The sequence below is a fragment of the Nothobranchius furzeri genome, chromosome 19 (assembly GCF_043380555.1).
Source record: "Nothobranchius furzeri strain GRZ-AD chromosome 19, NfurGRZ-RIMD1, whole genome shotgun sequence".
NCBI lineage: Eukaryota > Metazoa > Chordata > Actinopteri > Cyprinodontiformes > Nothobranchiidae > Nothobranchius > Nothobranchius furzeri.
In genome coordinates this window covers 4,583,853-4,607,515 of record NC_091759.1, presented here as the reverse complement: position 1 = coordinate 4,607,515, position 23,663 = coordinate 4,583,853, and the positions used below count along the sequence as shown (strand labels likewise).

At 43.0% G+C, this 23,663-nt stretch overlaps 1 protein-coding gene across 7 annotated transcripts in view; it reads left to right on the top strand.

Annotated features, from left to right (window-relative positions):
• akap9 (A kinase (PRKA) anchor protein 9) overlaps nt 1-23,663 on the top strand; it is a 74,434-nt gene that overhangs the window by 41,578 nt on the left and 9,193 nt on the right. For 5 of the 7 annotated variants that reach the window (XM_015973622.3, XM_015973620.3, XM_054745138.2 and 2 more), the window contains 15 exons: nt 5,138-5,300; nt 9,631-9,725; nt 10,099-10,216; nt 11,762-11,800; nt 12,607-12,839; nt 14,572-14,691; nt 17,989-18,165; nt 18,922-19,026; nt 20,192-20,344; nt 20,641-20,727; nt 21,106-22,110; nt 22,285-22,419; nt 22,495-22,533; nt 22,662-22,787; nt 23,211-23,255. In XM_015973622.3, the coding sequence (XP_015829108.3) occupies nt 5,138-5,300; nt 9,631-9,725; nt 10,099-10,216; nt 11,762-11,800; nt 12,607-12,839; nt 14,572-14,691; nt 17,989-18,165; nt 18,922-19,026; nt 20,192-20,344; nt 20,641-20,727; nt 21,106-22,110; nt 22,285-22,419; nt 22,495-22,533; nt 22,662-22,787; nt 23,211-23,255 (2,640 nt within the window). The remainder of the gene's footprint in view (nt 1-5,137; nt 5,301-9,630; nt 9,726-10,098; nt 10,217-11,761; nt 11,801-12,606; nt 12,840-14,571; nt 14,692-17,988; nt 18,166-18,921; nt 19,027-20,191; nt 20,345-20,640; nt 20,728-21,105; nt 22,111-22,284; nt 22,420-22,494; nt 22,534-22,661; nt 22,788-23,210; nt 23,256-23,663) is intronic. The other 2 variants (XM_015973621.3, XM_015973623.3) reach the window with 2 other exon arrangements.

Genomic DNA, 23,663 nt, shown 5'->3' with positions numbered 1-23,663 from the left:
AGACCCTGCTCTTCAGAGAGCATCTTCTAAACTAGCACCCTCCCTGCACCCGTCACCCCTCTACTGTCCACTCCTTCTTCCCTCCTCTCCATGATTAATCACGCTGCCTCACTGCCACCTACGACTGACTGGAAATTGTTTGTTGTTGTTGTTGTTATTGTTGTTGTTAGCCTCAAGGGCAACATGCCAATTATCACTTGTAAGTCGCTTTGGACAAAAGTGTCTGCTAAATACATAAACATAAACATAAGTGACCGCTTGAGTGAGGGGTTCCACAGGGCTCTGTGCTTAGCCCACTTTTATTTACAATTTAAATTTTGCCTCTTGGAATGCTTTTAGGGAAGCATGGAATGAAATTTCATTTATACGCCAAGAACTGCCATTTTACTTCCTTTTGCATCAATGGTTTATAAGCTCAAGTCTGCCATTGATGGACTGCTTATGATGTTAGTATGTGGATGGCCCTGAACCTTTTAAATTTTAATTATAATACAAACGGAGGCCATATCAATACCCCTAGGCATCATGATATTGACCCCCTGGCATGGTCCTCATTTGAAAGGTCCCAAATCGTGGTGCGAACACCCAAATAAAAACAGTTCCTGCTTCTTCCAACTTCGTTGTCTGGCTAGGATCAAGCCACTGTTGTCTAAAGTTTATTTGGAAACGGCGACTCATGCTGTCTTGTCCTGGTTGGAATACTCCAACGCCTTGTATGCTGGGTTAAATCAGATGGTAAAAGCCAGGCTGCAATTATATACATAAACCCGGTCATAAGGATAAAGCATTGGTCACCTGTGCATTACCAGTTTTAATTTAAGAATCTTGTTTTATCTTTTGTTGGTACGACACCATCTGACCTTTCATCAGTGGTGCAGAGATATGTCCTTGAAAGGTTCCTTCCATTTATGGAACAAAGTCTGTCCCAGGTTATAGGCGTTGGTCTTTGCGGGTGCATGTGTTTTCAGTTCTTGGACCTAGATTTTGGAATCAACTTTTATTGGAGGTTAGACAAGCTCCTTCCCTGCAAAGTTATAAACCATACTTAAAACTGCATTTTTATTCATTATTCTGTCCCACTATGTACTGCGTAGCTCTGCTCTGTAACAGCGAATGTGATCTGTCATGGAGCGGAGCTTACTCTGTCTCTCTGCAACACGCTACTGAACCCATCATCATCAGTAAGTGAGAAAAGGGATCTCGTGTTTTTGTGCTTTATTTTTTTATGTTTGTGAGCACATCTCCTCTTACCACTTCCTGACAATCAGGACAATCCTCCTGCTTGTTTGTGCTTTACCAGTAAAAAGAAAACATCAGTGGCACATTTATGTTTTGTCTGAACATTTAAATGAACTCCCGACACGACTGACCTCCCCCCTGCGCTTGTCTGTGGCGACATAATGGGCGATGAGATGGCAGAATGCGGTCTGCTACAACAAAGTTGGCTTGTTGAGAATTCACACACAAAAGAGCTTCTTCATTCCCAGTGGTTGCCTGTAGATACGAGCAGAGCTTTTGTTTGGCCCAGCGACCTATCCTGGCCCAGGAGCACATAACAGATCCACCCCCTTACCCCCCCCCATGGTGTGTCCATGTAGTCCTCCCACTGTGACCTGTGTCCAGTGTTGCCAGATGTACGATAATTATCGTATTTGTACCATAATTTTGGGCTCTGTACGATGTACGATCAATAGTGTCAAAAATCCTCAAATGTACGATAATTTCACATTGCATCTAGTAACACCGTTTTTTGCTGTGGCTTTCCCAAGTCAATTACATAATTTTAAACTGTTCTGAAGTCAGATTTCACCTCAGTGCTTACAAGTTTATGCTACTGTGTCTATTTAAAAAACTGACTCTGGATCTGTACAATAAATAGCCCAATCACATCGATAGGGCATACTCTCGCGAGAAACTGTAAGGTTATGTAAAACAACTTCTTTGTTATATTATATTGGCGTGAGAAGTCGTTTATAGAACGTTATTATCAAATTTATAATGTACGATAATTTGTACTGAAAAACGATAATTTAGGACTCTCTGTACGATATTGTGGGATTTTGGATCTGGCAACACTGCCTGTGTCAGTCCCAGTTTAAGTAGGCCATTGACTGTGTTACTGTAACTGGCAGCTTAACTCATCTCCCCTCTGGCTGGAGTTCATATGTTATTCACGCTGAGCTGGACAGCGTCTTGGTGATCTAAAAATAGCTTTATCAAAATCCAAGCGTTTGTGTTGTTTTCAGCCTCTTTAATATTGAAAATGTTGATTTATGATCCATTTGTATCGTGTTGTAAATTTTCATTGTTGTTTTTACTGGATTTTCCTTTTTAAACAACCAAATAATTGATAAATAAAGGAGTGAAATGCTGCATTGGCGTAACGAGTTTAAGCTGTGTCCATGATAATACAGTCATCACAGGGCTAATACAAGTAACAGGTCTCTTCCAAGCGTACATTATTGCTAGCACTATAAATGTGTAATCAACAAAGCCTCTAATGGTTTCTCCAGTGATTTTTCTGCTGCTATCGATCTGCTGTACATTAGTCTTGTCGGCGTTAGCTGTTGAATCACGGCGTCTTGAGCGGAGACTGATGTAACAAGCCCAATCAGGAATGTTGAGCTTCAGCTGTAAATTATCTGCCTGGGGTAGGCGTTACTTGGTCCTTTCACAACTCTCTGCCTCTGAATGCTGGTGAGACGTAGAAGCGGCTCCGGTGCAGCGGGTCTGACGGTTGACATGCTAAACAAAGACTGAACTCCAGAAACCGTGTTAATTAGGCTTTTTTTTTTGCTGATACAAAAGGAGAAAATCAGGTTTGACAACTTGTGTGTAGAACGGGCGTGTGATCTTGGTTTTTTGTGTGTACGGGGTGTGTGTCTGTCATTTGCAACTCTACCTGGTCTGTTGACCTTAAGGATTGAAGCCACACCTGCTCCCCTCCCGTTTTCTTTCTGAGCGGTATCCTGATTTGTGTGTTTTAATGTAGGAAGTAGAAAAAGTAGCTCGTTTTTGGAATCTCAAACCTACCTGGAGAGTCTTGGAATCGGATAGAGAGAGGCATAGCGAGTGTACAGCATGCGACATGAGAGCGGAAGTCTTTGAAGAGAGGGATTGACGGCAATCCTAGACGGAAGAAAAACATTTCTTTCAATCCGAGAGCTGTCATTTCACCATCAGCCGGTTTGAAGCTCGAACCAGACAATTAGAAGGGGCCCCAGAGAGGCTCAGCTGCAGGTTGGGGTTGCTACAACGGCGTAGTATTGTTAATGAATCTCCAGAGAGGGAGGGAGAGGGAGGGGAGTGCAGGATCACTGTGGGGGCGTGAGCTTTTCTAAGCGGCATAACATGGTTTCACTCTGAGGAAAGAAGGTCAGGACACGGAGCGTTTCCACTCAGGACTCAGAAGAGTCGAGATGTCTGTGTTTACTCATCGTCCTCAGTCGTCTTCAGACATGCCTTTTAGGTTTCAGAACCTGGATTTGACTCCAACCTGCTGCCGAGGATGACACTTTACAGTAGGACCGTAAAAACTCACCTTTACCGGATGATTTCCTTTCCTGATTCCTCACCTGGAACTCATTCTACCTCAGCCGGACAGCATGTGACCAGGATGTTTGTCGCCTCCTTCAATCGTTGTTTGCTCTTTCTTTGCGTGTGGGAAAAACACACAGAGACTGTTGCCTGGAGCCATCCACAACTTATATCCCAGCTTCATTTCCCGCTGGATTTTAATCCCATTTGAAGTTTGCACAGACCATCCTGAAGGATCGTGGAAAACGGAAACCTCTTTTCATGACTGGAGGTGTGACTGCACGTTTTGCCTGTATCCGTTTACCATGGATTCCTATCGCTCTTATTGGAACTCGAGCATGCAGAGCAGCACGTGGCTGGAGGGGGAGGATCAGGATGTGTACGAGGTGGAATCCCGCGTACCCCTTCCTCGACCCTTCCCACTATGCAGCACCTTGGATGCTAAAAACGCAGTGGTGGTCCAGACTCAGATCTCGCACGCCAACCACAGGACCAATGGGCACCTTCTTAAAGTCATATCCAAAATCTCCCTGCCCACTCCTCCCTATACAGTAAGTTATGTGCTTAAATTATACACAGGGGGGTGGGTGATGTATTTTTAACCAGCTAAAGTTGAGCTCAGTGCTGATTAATAAATGTTTTCTGTAGTTTCGAACCTATATGTGCAGATGTGATGGGAGCTAAAGGGCTTTCCACACTGACACACAGCAGCTTTCCGAATCATCCGGTGAAAGATCATATGACTATTCCTCTGTGGCAGGTTCACATTACCACTTCCTTGTTCCCATAACAGTACGGACCTTTGCTCGGAGAGATAGGAAAATCTATGGAAAGTGGAGTTTTATTGTGTTATTTCCAGGCATGATCTTGTTCTGCAGATTTGTATTTGATTATTACGAAACACTCTGAGTCAATATCAGGTGAACCCAACCCTTCTTTAAATACAGCACAGTAGTACTGTGCAAAAGTCTTCAGCCAGATTGTATTTCCTTATATTTTCATTCCAAGCAGACCAATTTTCTTACACTTTTTTAAACTAGTCTTGAATAACAATTCTAAGAAGTTTCTGATGGTCTTACAAAGATTTTTCTGCTTTTTAAATTCCTTTAGAATCCTGTTCCCTGTGTTTGTTTGTTATTTTATGCATCGTTGAGTTTCTCATACAAGTCTGAAACCAACCTTCTTTAAGGATTAAAGTGCAGCTGTTTGATTTGTCTGTTCTAAAATTTAAACTACACTCTTCTTAAAGCTGGGGTACTTAGAAGGGACGTATCGACATCAATATCGGTATTGGACGATGTTTATTTGTGTGTTAATTTATATGTGTGTGTGTGTGTGTGTGTGTGTATCATCCTATTATCTCCTAAAAACAAAATTTTCAGACAATGGTCATGTTTAAAAAGTCCACTTGAACAGAGGACAGTAAAGTTTGGTCCCCGATTGCTAAAGGTTTGTTTTTACGGCACATAAAAATAGCAATCACAGGTGTTTAAACTATTCATTTAACTTGGGTGTTAAGCCACCAAATTATTATAAATACGAGCCTTCCTGGGTATTTTAGTTTTTTTGTGTGACGCCTCATCTTCTTCGTCTCTTTTAGCTCGAACATGCCCGGATGACCCAGACGGAGCTGATGAGGGAGTCCTTCCGCCACAACCAGGAGATCAGTGAGCTGCTGCAGAAGCAGGAGGAGCTGCAGGATAGGCTGTCTGAGGAGGCCCAGGCCCGGGAGCAGCTGGCTCTGGAGCTCCATCGTGCTGAAGGTTAGCTTTGGCTTCTCTGTGGTTACTTTTTTCCATTATAGGATCGGGAAGAAAGAAAACTGTTCTGTCATGGTTTGATTTAAACATTTTCTATTTGAGGCATCCGGTGTTTTTGATCTTTGCTAAAACAACCTTTTCATAAAAGCTACTCTTTTATGAATGAATTGCATTAGTCACTTATCTCTGTGGACTTGGAGTGTGTGCCTTTTATGTCAGTGTGACTAATGAGAGCAGATGAAGCTTAAATTTGTTTATTGCATCAAAAATATTTGCAGTTGAAAGAGCTGACTGGAGGACAGTTATGTTTCTGTTTCATTCTTGGCAGAGGCAGCTGTCCTATGGGGGTCAGCTGTGGCAACACACACCAAACCCAGTTCACACACACTTCCTTCTTTAGTCTTCACACACTTTGGAAGTTGCACAGAATTCTTTTTTGTTTGCGTTGTGGAAACCCTGAACATGGGTGAGTTTATGGACACTTCTAATCGTATATTTGACTTTTACAAGACCGAGATCCTGTTACAATGTTTGGGTTTGGTGATCTACGAGAGGAGCTGCAAATATTTGCTGCCATCAAATAGTGCTTCACACTTTTGCAGATTATTAAAGATTAAGATAGAGACCGACTATAGTGAAATTTACTTTCATGTCTCGAGAACTCAGTTATAAAAAAAACTCAAAGGTTATCAAAAAGTGGTCCGAGAGGACTGGATTATGTGGAAATATCGTTATTTCCTCTATGCCATAAGTCAACACGAGGTCTAATATACACCTGTAATGACAGGAGTGGGTGGAGCTATGTATTCTTTGGGTAAAACCAATTGAGTCTAAGATATTACTAAAGGCTACACTGAGGCTATCATTTTCAGTGTCCACATGGTAGTACTGGTAGTTCTTAAATAGGATGGGAGGCAGATCTTTTAGTTATCAGGCTCCTCTCCTGTGGAAACAGCTCCCAGCTTTAGTCCGTGAGGCAGACACCTTGTCTACTTTTAAGAATAGGCTTAAAACATTTTTATTTGATAGGGCCTGTGGTTAAAATCTGATTTAGCCCAGACCTGGACAAGCGAGGGAGTAGAGGGAGGTGGAGTGTACAGTCGGTAAAGACGGCTCTCCCTTGCCCTGCCTCCAACATGCCTCCATCTAAAACAGCTAGGTTATCCAGAGTTATCTCTGTAGTTATGCTGCTATAGGCTTAGACTGCTGGAGGACATACTGACCACTTTCCACACTCTACTACTTTCTTCTACAATCTGCTCTTTAACAGTATTATTTCCTGCAATTTCAACTTTATTTTCTCTCTAAGTGTTTTTCTCCCCAGAAGAAGCTACAATGATGTTCTGCTGAGCTGTGGTGGCCTCATGGAGGGGGCCATCGTCTAACACACAGCTGCTAACCACTTAAACATTCTCCTTCTCCTGATAATAACTTTTTGCTTTCCTTGACGTTGGATGTGCTACTACTAGTTTATCCATTTAATTATAGATTCACTAGGATAAATGCAATAAAGTTTATCTCTCACCAACTAGAATATTTACTAAGAAATCACAATGTAACCATAGACACATTGCTTGGTGTGTGTGTGTGTGTGTGTGTGTGTGTGTGTGTGTGTGTGTGTGTGTGTGTGTGTGTGTGTGTGTGTGTGTGTGTGTGTGCGCGCGCGCGTACGTGCGTGCGTGCGCTCTGTCTTCTCGATCCCCAGTGAGTCGTGGAGGATGGCTGCTTATACTGAGCCAGGATCCTCTGGAGGTTTCTTCCTGTTAAAAGGGAGTTTTCCTCTCCACTGTTGCTAAATGTTTGCTTAGTATGAGGATTGCTGTAAAGTCACTGACATCAGTCAGGGACTCGATGCAATTTGTTGGGTTCCTTATATAGGAAACTTTTTACTGATTGGCTTAATGAACTGACCTGTATTGGAATATTTATCATGCGAAGTGCCTTGAGATGACTTGTCGTGATTTGGCGCTATATGAATAAAATTGAATTGAATTGAATTAAAACCCAAGTTCACTTTTTTTATGCATCTGCAGTGGTCTCAAGGATAAATGAATGCCTTGTGAGTCAATCTATGTGGGGGGAAAAGCTCTGGTGATCCTGTTTCAGGAAGTAGAAGTTAGCCAGAGGAGTATGGAGCTTCTCTGATTGGCTAACAGCAATGCGACTCTACCACTCACTCAGTTTTCTTTGTAATGTTGAGGATTTATCTCCATAACAAGCACAAGCCTGAAGGAGTTCTGCCGTGTTGTGGAGTTGCTAATGCTAATGGTTAGCATTTACTAGCTGAGACATGCTCTGCTCTCCCCTGGATGCTAAATCAACGTCAGCCTTCCACATCGTGAGCCCAGATGGATGAGTCCATGAATGCTAAATTACAGTGTGACGTAAATCTATATATACTATTTTCACATTCAGGCGACCGATCGTATTTAAAAAATAACAAGTTAAAAACGATTTCTCATTGAAAACGCTTTTTAAAAACGCCATTTTGAGTTCTAAATATGAAAGTTTTAAAACGCTCGACATAATGATGGGAAAATGTCTTAATATCAATAATAAATATTAAACTGGAAGAAAAAAAATGCTTCTCACTTTATAAATCAAGTGTTTATTACTCATTATTAAGGGCAAAAAAGACACAAAATTGACTGGTTTCTTGCCAAATAGTGAGTCAAATCTGTTCACTTATACTCATTCACCTGTTAAAAACCAGGAGCATTTGTAGCATAAATTTTTATCATTATTATGCTTCATCACCCCATCATAAATATCTACGTCTATCAAAAGGAGCCTTATTGTAACGTATAAAATATATAACTGTATGAATAACTATTAATTACTATTAAGCATTTATAAATGCCCGTTTTACTCTTTTGGCCTTTATAAATATTTATTAGACATAATAAATAGGTAGTAATCTAATCCAAAATGTTTTATTTAGATGATAAATTGGATTTATTTATGTATTTTTAGATTTAGCTCACTATTTAACAATACTTTTTTTTCTCTTTCTTGCCCTTAATGCAAAATGAACACGTATTAATTATTTATAAAGCGTTTACAGATTAATTTCAACACAACTATAAACTTATTAGCCTTTTATAAAGTGGAACGTTACTGGGCTGCATGGTGGCGCAGTTGTTAGCACTGTTACCTCGCAGCACAAAGGTTGCAGGTTCGAAACTCTGCTGTGTCCTTTCTGCGTGGAGTTGCGTGTTCTCCCCATGCATGCGTGGGTTTCCGGGTACTCGGGTTTCCCCCACAGATCACAACATGCCCTACAGGTTATAAATTGTAAGTCGCTTTGGATAAAAGCGTCTGCCAAATAAATAAACATAAACATAATAATCTTATGTGAGTTAACTGGATCCCTGGCGTTTATGAAGGAGGGAATGCAAATGTTCTGTTAATCTGTCTCTGCGTGTTTGATGTAGAGCTTTGTAAATCGGGTCACGTGTTCCTTTATTACCTGTTAGGGAGTGTGTGGACCCGCTGAGCATCTGTGTTTTTATTTTGAATGCCTCTGAGCTGAAAGAGAAGTATCTGACCCATTGTGTGGCTGATCCAGGTAAACCGTCAGGGTGTGGTCTTCAAACTGGTTTCCAATTGTGCTCAGCCTTAAAGAAATTAAATGAACAATATTGCTTTCACTGATTGATGGGACCTATCAAATGTCTGTTTTTGTTGACACAGTAAAAGATCTTCTTGCAGGTTTTTCATTAAACGGCGGAGCTGGAAGGGTTAGCTGGAAATTTTCAACACGCCTCCCTGGAGTTGTGGGACGGTCCTGTTTATTTGCATCTTGACAGCCGAGTATCACGAAGATCCCTCCTTAGGCAAACTTTACCACAGCTTTGCTTCTCGTCTGCAAGGCGGCGCCCACTCTCAGCGTCTCACAAAGAGTTCGATTAAGAATCAGTTTGTCCATTTTCAGATGCAGCGAATGGTTTATTTCCTCCTCTTAGTGAATTCCAGCCTAGAAAATCATGCTTGCTGACCTGTGACAGACTAGGACAGTAATGACGGAGCTTTTCTTTGTGTTTACAGTTCAGTCTCATCCTTCATGCCAAGCGAAATGGGTCAGACATTTGTAGTTGCTTGTTGTCTGCGCACCGGAGCGCAGTATGCTTTTGTTTTTTGTGTCGCTGCTAGCAGATTTTATATCCTGCTGTTAAACGCTCCTACGTGGATGGCAGCCTCACGTGCAACTGAAACCAAACGACACAGATTCATTTAAATATCTCAGAATGAAGAGCAGAAAAACTACACCAAAGAACTAAATAGTTTTCTGTTTTGTATTTAGACGTTCTTTTCTTGTTCCATCTGCACGCAGGCCTCATCGACGGCTACACGGGTGAGCGGGCCGTGCTGGATGATCAGCTGCGTCAGAAGGAAGAGCTCCAGCTGAGCCTCGAGCAAGAGCTGCAGGTGAGCCGCAGGGAGGAGGAAACATAATTACTCCTTTGCCTGAAAGCAAATAGCTTGCGACAACACCAAAGGTGGATTTTGTTCCTGCCACGTAAGCGCTTGAGACTAAAAGAACACGTAATTCATGTTTTAATTCTGTACAAGCCAAATCATGAGCAAGTATTGTTCTTCTCTCTGTTTCCCGCAAACAATATAAAGAAACGACACCTAACTGGTTTGCAGATGAAATAAAAATAGCTTTTTTCACAGTTTCCAGTTGATTTTTTATTAAAGTTTTGCAAACATTTCCTGGAATCTTCCAACAGTAAGGACATATGTCAACAAGTGATAACACGCCAAAAATGAGGCACTGAGTTACGTTTTTTCCATGCAGGTTACAAGTAGCCGGCTGCACGAGTTGGAGCAGGAAAGGCTTCAGATGCTTGAGGAGCGTGAACTGCTGTCACGGCAACAGGACGCCATGAGGGAGGAGGCGGGCCCACGCGAGCTTTGTACGTACCCGTGAGGAAGGATCTACTCCAAGTTTACACGTTTTCCTGCAGCTGACAGGAAAACATTAAGCAATGCATCTACTCTACATGGTCTGATTTGTTTATCAAGCTCGTTATGTAGGACTGTCTTAAAGGTGGAGTGGATGTTCTTGAAAAAAGACTTTTAAGCTAGTAACATTTTGGTAACATGGCAAATGACCTTCTGGTAAAGTGCCTTCTGGGGTTCTACAACCCTCAAAACAGCATTTCACCACACAGTCATCTACACACACACACACACACACACACACACACACACACACACACACGTGTTCACATGCTGGTGATGATGAGCACAGTGTAGCCACAGCTGCCCTGGGGCGCACTGACGGTAGCAAGTCACAGAAACTGATAGTCACGGAAAATGCTGCAACACCGGATGCAATGGATACTTTCCAACACCCATAAAAACACAACCTTATCTAACCATTTCTGCCATAATTTCTACCATGACACACCTAGGTTAACTGTATTACACTTAAGTATGCCAGCTAACATTATTTGGTGTTTTTGTGGTGAAAAATGAGGCAGATTTTAGCTTTCATGGTTTATTCATGTCTTAAGCCTAATGCATCCTGAGAGCATAGAGCATTAAAACAAACTGTAGCTCTGAACTTAGTGGGGTAACATGTCTCCACACAATTGCACCCTCCCATTAAAATGGCAGCCTAATGCTGCGTACTATGCTTTGTGGACATTACACGATGCTTATTTGTTAGTTGGAAAGGTCTAACTGACCACACACACACACACACACATTAGGCAACAAACTGGCAAGTGGCTCTGCCAGCCAACAGAGGACAGGCTGCGTTCACAGACAACAGGTTCGTCACCTAATTAGATGAGGTATTTTCAGGATTGTAAGATTGAGAGGCGATTAAAATTATTAATTTTTTGGACAACACATTTAATTTGTGAGTTGCAGTCTGTATGTGAAGCGCATTTCAAGCAACATGGCAAAAAGTGCTCCAGAAAAAGAACATCCACTGCGCCTTTGAAGCCAAAGGTTAATCGTAACCAGTAACTTGTTCTCTGAATGAGTTTCATGAGATTCTTTTTGTATCTTTGCTAGCTTTTGTGAATGAACTTCAGCCTTTTAGTGATTCATATTTTATTTTTCAGTGTCTGTAGTCCACAAGCTTCCCTTTAGCCTTAATTTGACAGCATAATCAACGCCGCATACTGCAACGATTAACAAAATAGTCTTGTTAAAAAGTGTTTTTTGTCCTTGTAACAAAGTTAAGGCAACATTTAAGTCATGAATTCACCTGTATTTCTCAACACCACTCAGAAAAGGTGAGTATTTTGCATTTGGAAGTGTGAACGAAGGCTTTGTTCAGGACAGTTTCCTTTTACATCATCCCTTTTGCCAGCTTCATATGTGAAACCAAAAGAAAAACTGCTTTCTTATCTTCACCTTCTTCATTTCTTTGTCAGATACTTTTCCTGTTCACGGCAAAAACAAGAGCATGTTGAATTCTTGTGTGCTTTCTCGTTCTCCTGTAGGCCTAGTTGAAGCTGCAATGGTTGCAGCACCTGAAGCAGGTGTGTCCCCACTTTGAGCATGGCTCAGTCGTTTATGTGTTTTGAAATTGTCTGGCTGAGTGGCGATGTACCTCTAACCCTAATCCAGCAACTCACCAACAAAGCTTGGAGCTTGCTTGCTGTTGGCTACTCACTCAGAATAATCATTAACCTGTGCTTCAGCTTTTTGTTTAGACTGAATTTTGTCCTGATTTGTCATTTTTAATGTCCTGGAGTCGATGTTGGTGCTCATTTTAGCATGAAGAATCCTATATATCATGATTTCCTACTGATTATCAGCCATCTGTTCTCCTTTTATAAGATGATTTTTAAAGTTCATGCTGTGTTTGCAGCATTTTATTCGAGTTGAATGACTGGCTGTTCAGGAGGACCTTTTCCCCTGCCTGTAAAAGCTGACTGGGCATGGATAATGTCTGAACTGTCCTGTGTCTGATCTGTTATCTTTACTTTTGTCACCCTGTTAATTTTGCACTAATCCTGCGGGTTTGATCCTGGGTGAGGCGGTGTAGGATAATGACTGATGGCAATGGAAGGGCAAAGAGATGAGTGAGGTGATGGGGTAATGTCTGGTAACGGGATTGGACAGATGACTGAGGTGGTGGAAGAGTCTGATGTGGGTCATTTCTTCAGATCAGTGTCAAAAGTGATTAGACTACATTTATTTGTGATTTAATTTAACTCTCATCACGTGGCACCCAGACTCTAGACTCTTCTCTTCCACCTCGGTGTCATGAACTCATTACTGAGTCTAACCTGAATGGCTGGTTAACAAACATGTTGCCCCCGACCTTCGTTGCGTCCTCTAGACCTGCTGGAACAAACGGAGAAGCTGATGAAAGAGAAGGTGGATGTCCAGCGGCAGGCGGAGAAGGAGAACTCGGACCTCTGGAAGCAGGTGAAGCTGCTGGAGGCGGAGCTGGAGGAGCAGGTCAGCCGGGGGATTGAGTTGGAGCACGCTCAGAAAATGGAGAGCGGAGACCTCCGGCAGCAGATTCAAGCTCTGGAGAAACAGCTGGACAAGAACAGGAAGTTTCTAGATGTAAGCAGCTTCTGATGATGTTCCTGGAATGATTCATTCATTCATTCATTCAATCAGGGATTTACAATTTTTAGTTTAATTCATTGTTTGGGTAAAAGATTTTCAATTGGTCAGTCCTATCTGTGTTGCAAACAGAGAATCCCAGACTATCCTTTCTCCAGCCACTTATACCAGCTCCTCTGGAACGATCCCAAGGCTTTCCCAGGCCAGCTTAGGCCTGGCTGCTACGACGAGATAATTATGTCACTTTTTTTTACCCATTTCTCCCCTTCCAACGATCTTAAAGACTGCCTGATTACCGTAATGGCTCTAAAACAAAGTTTATTAGGTGTTCCTGATGTGTGAGGTATATTAAGGGTGCTCTGGTTTGATCAGAAGCACGTTGTGACCGCTCTGATCATAAATCAGGAATATTAAACATGTTGGATTGCAGGTGGACAAATGAGCGTGCTACCTGACACATAGCCAATCAGAAAGCGAGGTGACATTAGTGAGCTGCACGCTCCTCCTCCACGTTTTTTTCTCCAAAGTCACGTTTGGTCTCGAGAGGTTTTGTGAGATTTTCCGTCTGACCGGGGAATGTTTGTGAGTGAAATCAGTTCCTGTGTGGGTTATTTCTGTGTTGCCAGACACCACTAAAACCGTTAGTTATGTGAGTGGGATCATGTGGGGTCTCATGTTTTGTAAATCGTCCGACAATTCAAAACTGCTGCCTAAAACACTTTCACCCCAAGAGGCATCCATGGAGCATCCTCACCTGGGTCCTCTCCACATGGAGGAACCTTCTCGCCACATCCCTAAAGCTGAGCCTGACCAACCTGTGAAGGAAATTGGCTCTATAAAACTCTTAAATCAGTTTTACCTGATTTTTCTTATCATATGTAACACATTTTTGCAAGAAACTATTTTTACATCCAAAAACATCAACCTGGGAGATCGACCAACCCTAACGGCCTTTCTAAAGGTTATTTTGCCAAAAGAACTGTAAAAAGAAAATGGTTTCTTTCGTCGTCGTCTTCCTCCGCTTATCCGGGTCCGGGTCGCGGGGGCAGCATCCCAACTAGGGAGCTCCAGACCGTCCACTCCACGGCCACCTCCACCAGCTCCTCCGGCAGGACCCCAAGACGTTCCCGGACCAGATTGGAGATGTAACCTCTCCAACGTGTCCTGGGTTGACCTGCTGGCAGGACATGCCCGAAACACCTCCCTAGGGAGGCGTTCAGGAGGCATCCTGACCAGATGCCCAAACCACCTCAGCTGACTCTTTTCGATCCAGAGGAGCAGCGGTTCTACTCCGAGTCCCTCCCGAATGTCCGAGCTCCTCACCCTATCTCTAAGGCTGAGCCCGGCCACCCTACAGAGGAAACTCATTTCGGCCGCTTGTATCCGCGATCTCGTTCTTTCGGTCATTACCCAAAGCTCATGACCATAGGTGAGGATTGGGACGTAGACCGACCGGTAAATCAAGAGCCTGGCTTTCTGGCTCAGCTCCCTCTTCACCACTACAGATCGGTTCAGCGTCCGCATCACTGCTGACGCTGAACCGATCCGCCTGTCGATCTGGTGGTCATGGTTTCTTAAAAAACTAAACTAAACTGTAACTTAATGCAGCTGAAATGTTATCAACCAATACAAGTGAGTTAATAATTATATATTAATGTTCTAACAGTTTACTGAGGAGCCATTTCTTCCTTTTTACATTGATTGGTCTAACTTGGGTTTTGGTGTCCAGGAGCAAGCTGTGGACCGGGAACACGAGAGGGATTTTTTTCAGCAAGAGATCCAGAAACTGGAGCAGCAGCTGAAGAGTCCGCAGAAGCTTCAGATTGGCTCCGAGCGAAGAAACCAAGAGGTAACAGGAAAACGTTCTGCTCTCTACCAGGGTCAAGGCTGAGAGGCAAATCGTTATTTTTATGAATGTTACCTTGTTGTGGTGGTAATTCATGTCTCAGAGTCACACAACGAAACAATAGAAGAGGTTGAATTACCTGTTCTGCCCCGAAAATGATACCAAGTAGCACTGAAAGAACGAGTGTTGGCTTTAGTGAGCCTGTGGTCTGTAGGTTGTGTAATAGTTGGTCTGATGTTATACAGCTATGTAAAATATATAAAACTCAGTCATGCTTTCACACGACTGGGCGACGGTGGCACAGGAGTTAAGTGCTCGCCCCGTAATCGGAAGGTTGCAGGTTCGAGCCCCGCTCAGTATGTCGCTGTCGTTGTGTCCTTGGGCAAGACACTTAACCCACGTTGCCTGCTGGTGGTGGTCGGAGGGACCGGTGGCGCCAGTGCTCGGCAGCCTCGCCTCTGTCAGTGCGCCCCAGGGCAGCTGTGGCTACATCGTAGCTCATCACCATCAGTGTGTGAATGTGTGTGTGAATGGGTGAATGACTGGTTGTGTTGTAAAGCGCCTTGAGGGGTTCCAGGACTCTAGAAGGCGCTATATCAAATACAGGCCATTTACCATTTTAAATATAACTTTATTTTGCGCAGTCTTACAGGTGTTTAATATGCAATGGATCACTTTTTATGTATTCTTGTAGGAGATGAAGATGAGTATATTAGTGATAAATCAAAACTGTCCAGAATTCTACAGCTTTACTGGTTTGTTCTTGCTTTGGTCAGCTATGTTGTTTGGTGTTGAAACCTTTTCAAGTTCATGTTTTCACACCAACCTTCGCAGTTTGGAGATGTTTCTTTAGTGATAAAAAACATTTTGGACCAATGTTGAGTGGCCATCAAGAGACATTAGTCGTAAACAACACCCAAATTCCTCAAATTTGTCTTGACAGCAGAGGATAAATGACCAAGTTGTTGACTAATCAGGGGAACCATGCTCTCAGGGGTAATGATCAGACATTCAGTCTTTTATTAGTTTAACTGAAGGAAGTTATCTTCTAACCAGCTGGTGATAGCTGATAGACACTCTAGTAATTCAGACAGTTTATAGAACACAGAATCATTAAAGGAACAGTATAGCTGAATATCATCTGCATATGATAAAAAACGTTATGAAAAGAATCAGTTATTTGTCCAAGAGAGAGTATGTACAGTAGAAACAACAGTGGACCCAAAACAGAGCCTTGGGGTACCCCACAAAACAGATCGGTAGAATCGGACATGATTTGGTTTTTACAGATACTGTTACTTCTGTTAGAAAGGTACGATTTAAACCAGTCTAGAACAGTTCCAGGGATCCCCACCGAGTCACCAAGTCTGTTAATCAAGGTGCTGTGGTCAACAGTGCCAAAAGCTGCCAAAAAAATCTAACAATACCAACACTGTAAACTCCTCGTTGTCTGCAGCCATCGTGTCACTGAAAACTTTAAGCAAAGTTGTTTCTGCTGAATGCTTTTTATGAAAACCAGACTGGTATTTGTCAAAATGGTTGTGTAGCCCCAGAAAAGTAATCAGTTGATCTGCCACAACTTTTTCCAATATTTTAGAGATAAAGGGTAATTTAGAAATGGTTCTGTAATTTTTAGGCTGGGATTAGTCCAAACTAGGTTTTTTAGGGATAGGGTCAACAACTGCATGTCTGGAAACAGAGCCAGACTGTAGAGATAAATTAATAAAATCCACAATGCATGCGCCAATTTGGTCAAACATCTTAACGAACAAGGTGGTAGGAATAATATCAATAGTGCATGTGGTTGGTTTCATGTGTTTCTAAATGAGGCAAATGTCCTGGAAATTTACAGGTATAAAGAAGGACCACGATTGGGAGGAAGGGGGTTGGATGGGAGAGTAGGAGGTAGATGGGGGTGGAAAACTTGCCCTGATATTTCAGATTTTATTCTCAAAGAATGCTAGAAAGTTGCTACAGTCAGACTTTGAGTTAACTGGCATAAGAGGGGCGTGAGGTGCAACAATCTGGTCTATGGTGTCAAACAGAACAGAAGATGTGTTTTAGCTCAGTTTTTAGTTGCGGGTGTTGATAGTGGACCGTAGAAAAAATGGATTATTTGGCTCTCTTGTGTCTCGAGCTTGTAGTTCTTACCTCTGCTTCCGACCATGACTGTAATCTCCGTAGACTCCTGTAGCATTTTCACCATCACTAAGTGCTTTTTTTCCTTCTCCTTTCCTTTTGTCCTTGAACTCTCCATCCTGTGGTCCGTTATGCCTCTGCCTTCTTTACTTCAGGTGGATCGAGTAGCCTTTAAGGTACTGCTTCTAGCTTTATCTGGTCTCCCCTCTGCAAGCATTTAGTGCACTTTAGTAATTCTTTCCTTTTCCCCTTCAATCAAAACCTATCCAGCTATTTTCCCATCTTTTTTTTCCTTCTCTTGGTGTCTACTTCTGATTTATTTAGAAAAACTCACTCTGTCCCACCCTCTTGTCTCTAAATTTAAGTCTCAAAGGGGCAAAAAAAGATGGGGACGACATCTGAGCTTAACGGATAAGATAACACTGCTGTTATCAAACTTTTAACAATGTGTCAAGAAAGTACATTTGTCACTCTTGACACCATCTGTGCACTTCACAGCTTTGGACAATTGTCTGTGCATGAAAAAACAAATTGTTAAATGACTGTTGAGGGAAAAACTGGACAGAAAAAAGAAGAATACATTTTATTAATTATTTTAACACGTTTGGAATTAAAAGAAATTCCAGTTTTGTGTCGGTCATGAAGATCTCTCTTTGGATTCAGCCATGTTGATTTTTAATGTCATAAAGGCTGTGAAAAGGTGCAGCTCGTTTGCTTTACTTTGATTTTTGTTGGTAGTTTTTAAAGCATGTAAAAAAAAGACATAAAATTGGGCAAACTTTAATGACGCAGCTTGATTTTTCCTCCTCTCAGAGGAAACATCAACATTTGGTTGTTCCTCATGAAAATCTTATTCACAGATCGCTCATCCTCAGAAAAACTTCCCATCTGTCCTTCTATTCCGTATCGATCTTCTTCGCTCTCACAGGTGGATCAGGTAGCTCAGCTGCTCCTGGTTTGGTCCTGCACCCTCCTTCTGCTCCTCTTTCCTCACCCCCTCCCACCCCCTTTTCCTTTCTCAGGTGGATCAGCTGACCGCCCCGCTGACTGCACTTGTAACAGCCACGCTGTAGCTCGTTTGGTCTAAAAGCGTGTCTCATTAAACAACCCCCTCCCCTCTCCTCCTTCGCCTCCTCTGTTTCTCCCTGTCTTCGTTACCAGGTGGAGCAGCTGACCTCCCAGCTGAAGGAGAAGGCAGATTGGTGCAGTGAGCTGCTGCTCGGCTCCGAGCAGCTGCGTCGTGAGTTGGGAGAGCGCGACGAGGAGATAGAAAAGCTGGAGAGCCGCATCAGAGAGCTGGAGCAGGCCCTGCTGGCCAGTGCCGAGTCCCTGGAGAAGGTGAGGAGAGAGATGAAGGAGCTGGAGACTGAGGCAGAAGACAGCAGAGGAGAAAACATGAGTCTGAACAATAGCTGTGGAGCGTGTGTGTGTGCGTGCGTGCGTGCGTGCGTGCGTGCGTGTGTGTGTGTGTGTGTGTGTGTGTGTGTGTGTGTGTGTGTGTGTGTGTGCGCGCGCGCACATATAGAGGAGGTGACAGCTAGAGGAGGGATGGGAGGGACAACAATGTGTGGGTGGGTCTACTTCAGCCACCCCGGCAGTCTGCTGCCTCTGAGTTAAGGGGAGCATGGACGTAATTTTGGGGGGGGGTCAGGGGGGACATGTCCCCCCCACTTTTTCCAAAGTCAAGTTTTGACCCCTGCACTTTTTACCATCCAAAAACAACATTACGCTTTATTAAACTGACACTGGTTGAGCTCTAGGATCAAGCGGAAAACAACCGTTTGTGTTGAAGCTTGTTTCCCATTAGAGCATATTGTAAAGATACCCCACCCCCCACCCCCGTGTCCAGCCCCACTTCTAAAGTGAAAATTACGTCCATGAAGGGGAGTGTTTATTGATGATTGTGGGGATTGATCCACAGGAATTGTTTGACTGTCAACCAATCAGCAGCACAGAAGACTGATCAGAGTAAGCTTGTGTAACCTCCAGTCGAGCCTCAAGGATGAAGTTAGAATGAAAGAGACTGCATTTTTCTGCTTAAAAGAAAACCAAAAGCCGCTGAGCTACAGGGTTTCTTTCATGTGTTTGTCGCAGGTTGAACAACAAACCCAGCATGAATCCATCACTCAGGCTAAACAGTCCACGCTGGAGGCTCAGTTACAAACCGAGAGAGAAGCTCTGGAGAGGAAAGAGAAAGAGGTAACGGACCACTCAGTTATTTGTTATTTGTTGGATGTTTAACTCGAATCTGCATCTGGAGATAAGTAGTTCCCATTTGTTCAATATCTTTCAGTGGAGTGTCATTTTTTGATGTTATCCCTTTTTACGTCCCTTTACTAGAGATGTTTGATATCGGCTTTTTACCGATGTCTGATATACCATTATCCGATTGACCAATATCTGGTTCACACAGGCTTTTGAAGCGGTCTCCGCATGCATTTGTACAACGAACAACGTGACATGCTCACCGCTACGGATGTCAGTCAACAGGGCAGTCTGCCATACACTGTTGAAGCAGATGCAAATACATAATTTTTCTAAATAAAGGACTATTTGCCTCTTATCTGCTCTTGACTCAAAGTAAAGCCTGAGTCTAAGTAGTCCAAAGTCGATGTCAAAATTGTTTCAAACGAACCGACACCATCGATGTTCGGTTCAATCGTAGTAACATCCCACCCATCAAACCGATAGGGCGTTGTTATTGGCCCTCCACAAGACTGGTCGGGCCTGCGGAGGCTCCAGTGTAGTGTGGCTAAACAGAACTGCAGAGAAAAATCGTTTTTGCTTCTTCTATAGTCTGTCTAGATTTCTGGGCTAACATTTAATTGTTTTAAAATGTTTTTGTGGCTATTTTGTCAACTCCATTTACATAAGAAATTTTCTCACATTTCAATGAGCGCCTTGACGGCTGCTCTCGTGGTCCGCCTGTATCTGTTGTTGTTCTACGTGTCTGTGTGTTTAAACTTGGTCAGGCCCTACTGCAGAGACACATTTCTATGCTTCAAGACGCTGGGGCATTGACAATAAAGTAGATTCTGGTTCTGAATAAGGAGGTCCACCATTTTTGCCCCCTCATGAAGTTTTCTAGATCCACCACTGGCTAAACCGTCTGACTTTAACTATTAATGCTTTTATATTATGAAGCTTTCTGAAGTTTGTGCATTTCTTTAAAACCTGCTAAATCAAATTTGCACTCGGCAATAAAAAGAACTCAAACTTAAAATTTGCGTAATATTTTGACTTCTCTCTGTCTTAAATCAGTTCAGTTTCCACCGACCGACACCGATTATGCTGCCTGTTTCAGGTTTGTATCGTGAGGAGTCTCTTGATCTTTTTCTATTGTGTTTTTTTTTTTTTGTGCCAGATCTGCAACCTGGAGGAGCAGCTGGAGCAGTTCAGGGAGGAGCTGGAGAACAAGAGTGAGGAGGTGCAGCAGCTTCACATGCAGCTGGAGATCCAGAGGAAGGAGATAAGCAGCCAGCAGCAATTCCTGGAAACACGGGACGGCATGCTCCAGGTAAACACAGCCTGCGGATTTTTCCCATGACGCATTTAAAACAATAAGATATTTTTTTCACAATTCTTCAGTTAATTAACCAAAATTCACTTTTACGGGTTTCAAATCGAATTGTTTATAAAAAAAATGTTACTTTTCTTTTGCATCTAGCATCAGGTTAGCTCCACTAAACTCCCCACTGCTCCAGAGACGTGTCTGAATGTGTATTTTCTGTCCAAGAGGCAGATTCTGAGTGGATGACAGCATAATGTTTTTTTAATGAATAGCCATTATATTATAATCTCTGACTTTTGAAGGTGATGGAGGAGAAGGACAGGGAAATAGCTCTTCTTAATGAACAGATCACTAAGCTTCAGCACATGGAAACAGCATCTGACAACAAGGTAACGCAACGTGCGCATGCAAAATAGATCTAAAGGCTATTTTGCATACGCATAGCTGTGTGGCGCGGCTGCTGTGTGTGTCCTTTGGGTTCCGTTTGACTTTATTTAGCTCCATTTGTTTGCTGTTGGGTATTTGTTCTCGTGTTTTGTCTTGGTAAGTAGATCAAAAGCATAATTTTTAGTCTTTTGGTGGTCGTTTGCTCATGTGAGGTGGCTTATTAAACCTCAGAGTCCATTTTGTGTAAAAACTTTTAACAAATTTCGACTCTATTTAAACACAAAAGAGACTCTGATGTTTATTTGCAGCGTGGTGTTCTTGGTTTCGCCAAATCTTGCATTTTTATGGCACAACAGTTACCTTGTTGATGTTTTTTTTAGGAAAATGATGAGAGGGAGGAGCTAATTAAAGACTTGGAGTCTCAGGTGGAGTGCCTGCGGAGTGAACAGGATCGCGTAAAGAGAAGTAAAGAAGAAGAGCTTGATCAGCTGAATGAAGTCATTGAGAAACTTCAACAGGAACTTGCCAACATTGAGCAGAAACCGACTGCAGAGGAAGAGGAGGATGCTGAAGGCAGCACGTGGGGGCCGACCAGAGAGGAGTTCTCCGAGATGAAGCAAAAGATGGACCAAGCCAGCGGAGAGCTGGAGGCACTGAGATCGGAACATGGGAAGCTGCTGGAGACGTACTTTCGTTTGAAACAGAGTGCAGAGGCCTTGGCCGAAACGGAAAACGTGGACGGCTCAGAGAGCGAGCTCGAAGAAGCTCTCAGAGAGAAAACTGCAGGTCTGGTGGTGTTGCAGGCCGAAGTCCAAGCTTTAGAGCAGAGCGCTGCGTCCAGAGTGGAGGAGTTAGACCTCCGGATCCAGGAGCTAGAGGAGTTGGTGAAGGAGAAGGACTCTGAGGTAAAGCGTTGTCGACTCCTTGTGGAGGAAAATCAAAGCTACGCAGACGATCTCCAACAGAGAGTCTCTGATCTGGAGGAAAACCTGAGGGAGAAAGTGGCTGCTGTGCTGGTCAGCCAGGCTACGCTGGAGGCTTTTCAGCAGCAGCAGCAGGAGTCCGAGGCATCCAAGCAGGAGCTGCAGAGACTCCCCGCCCCTCTAGTCTCTAGTTTTGGTGACTTTGGCATCCCACAGATAGATTTTAGTGGAATAGGCCGAGCTAAGCCATCACCAACGGGGAAGGTGGTCCATCTGACGCAGAAGCTTCGAGATCTGGAGGTTGGACTCATGGAGATGCAGAAAGACCAGGAGCTCCAGCAGCAGCTGCTGTCCAGCTCTGAGGAGGAGGTACTGGATTACGAGAGGAGGCTGGCTGTGCTCGTGGATCTCCTTAGTCAGATGAAGGCCGGGCCGCACCGAAGAGCCTCTTCATCTGTGGAGGTGAGAATTTCACCTTTCAGACCGTTGTTCATTTGCAGTTTGAGCCTTTTAGTTCCCTTTTTTTAACTAGACCTGGGCTTTATCAGCTTAACGTTTAACTAGGAGCCTCTGCCCTTTTGTGTTCAGTGTGATAAAGTCTCAGTCCAGTCTGATGACTTCACTCTTCTCTATCAGATCTCCTCCTCTGAGCAGCCGCCCGTGTCGCAGCTTCTTCAGGAGTTACAGGAGGTCAAAGATGAGACCGCCGCCACCAAACAGCAGCTGAAAACTTCTAAGGAGAGCTGCAGCAGACTCGAGCAGGAGCTTCAAGTGCGTGTTGTTAAAAAAACATCTGTGCAAAACGAGTATTCTCGTGTTTGATCAAAATAAATCTTTTGATTTCAGGAAAAAACGAGAGCAATGGAGAAACTTCAACTTCATATGGTGAGCATGCCCATTAACTTCTTTACATTTATCATTTTATCAATGCTAAGCTTTCCAAATATGAAGTGAGGAGTCTCTTGGTCTTTTTTTGTTTGTTTGTTTGTTTTTGTTTGATCTTGGTGCTGCAGGCGGAAGAGGCAACGACGTCTGAGCTTGAAGGAAAACTGATGGAGGCTCAGAAAGAGACGGCTTCGACCAAAGAGGAGCTGAGCAGCTGCAAAGAGAGTTTAGAGAAGCTGCAGGAGCTGCTGCAGGTACAGCGCCGGGGGCACTTCCTGTTTCTGAGCAAATATAAACCACTGTTATTATCATTTTCTTAAGTTATTCTTATAATTTAAAGAATTTGATTAGATCAAAAATGTTGATTATATGTTAAATATGGAAAGAAGCAGCTGATTTCACTTTTGCCTAAACATTTTTTATTAGTTTTTAAATATTTTCAAATTTCTTTCTTTTAATCGTGTTGTAATGATTTCTTTGTGAGGCGTTTTTTACATTTTTTTTTTCAGCGAAAATGACTTAAAGTAACGATATTCTTCTAAAAAGAGCTCAGAAATGTGTGTGAAAGTTTCACACCTCAGTAAAAACCTCCAATGTGTTAAACTTTTTGTGTAAATTAAATGAAAAAGATAATATTTGAATAAACGTCTGCTAAACTGCACACACTTTTTCTGTAGGAGCGTGAAATGACCATCGCCCACCTTAAAGGAGAAATTTTCCAAGTAAGTTAAATGTTTTCAAAGGGCACATATTACACACAACTCACTTTTTTTACTGCCATGGGTCTCTACTTCCTCTAGAAACACTAAACCTGAAAAAATCCATCCATGCATTTTCTGTTAATGTTTGATTTTAGGAGTTATGTGCCTAAAACAAGCCGTTTTAAAAAAGGTCCTTTTTGTGACATCACAAACGGGACTACTGGAGTAGAAAAGAGCCAGCTGTCACGTGCAAAAGACAGCTGCTAAAGGGGCAGCAGCTCTACTCTGAGCCCCTGGCAGCTATCAGAGCTTCTCAGCTTGCAGCAGCCAATCGGGGGTAGGTGGGCGGAGCCAGCTTCAGCTTGTTTTCTTAAAGAGCAAGTCGCCCCTTACAAGAAGCGTACTTCACTCCCACTTCATGTTTGAAAA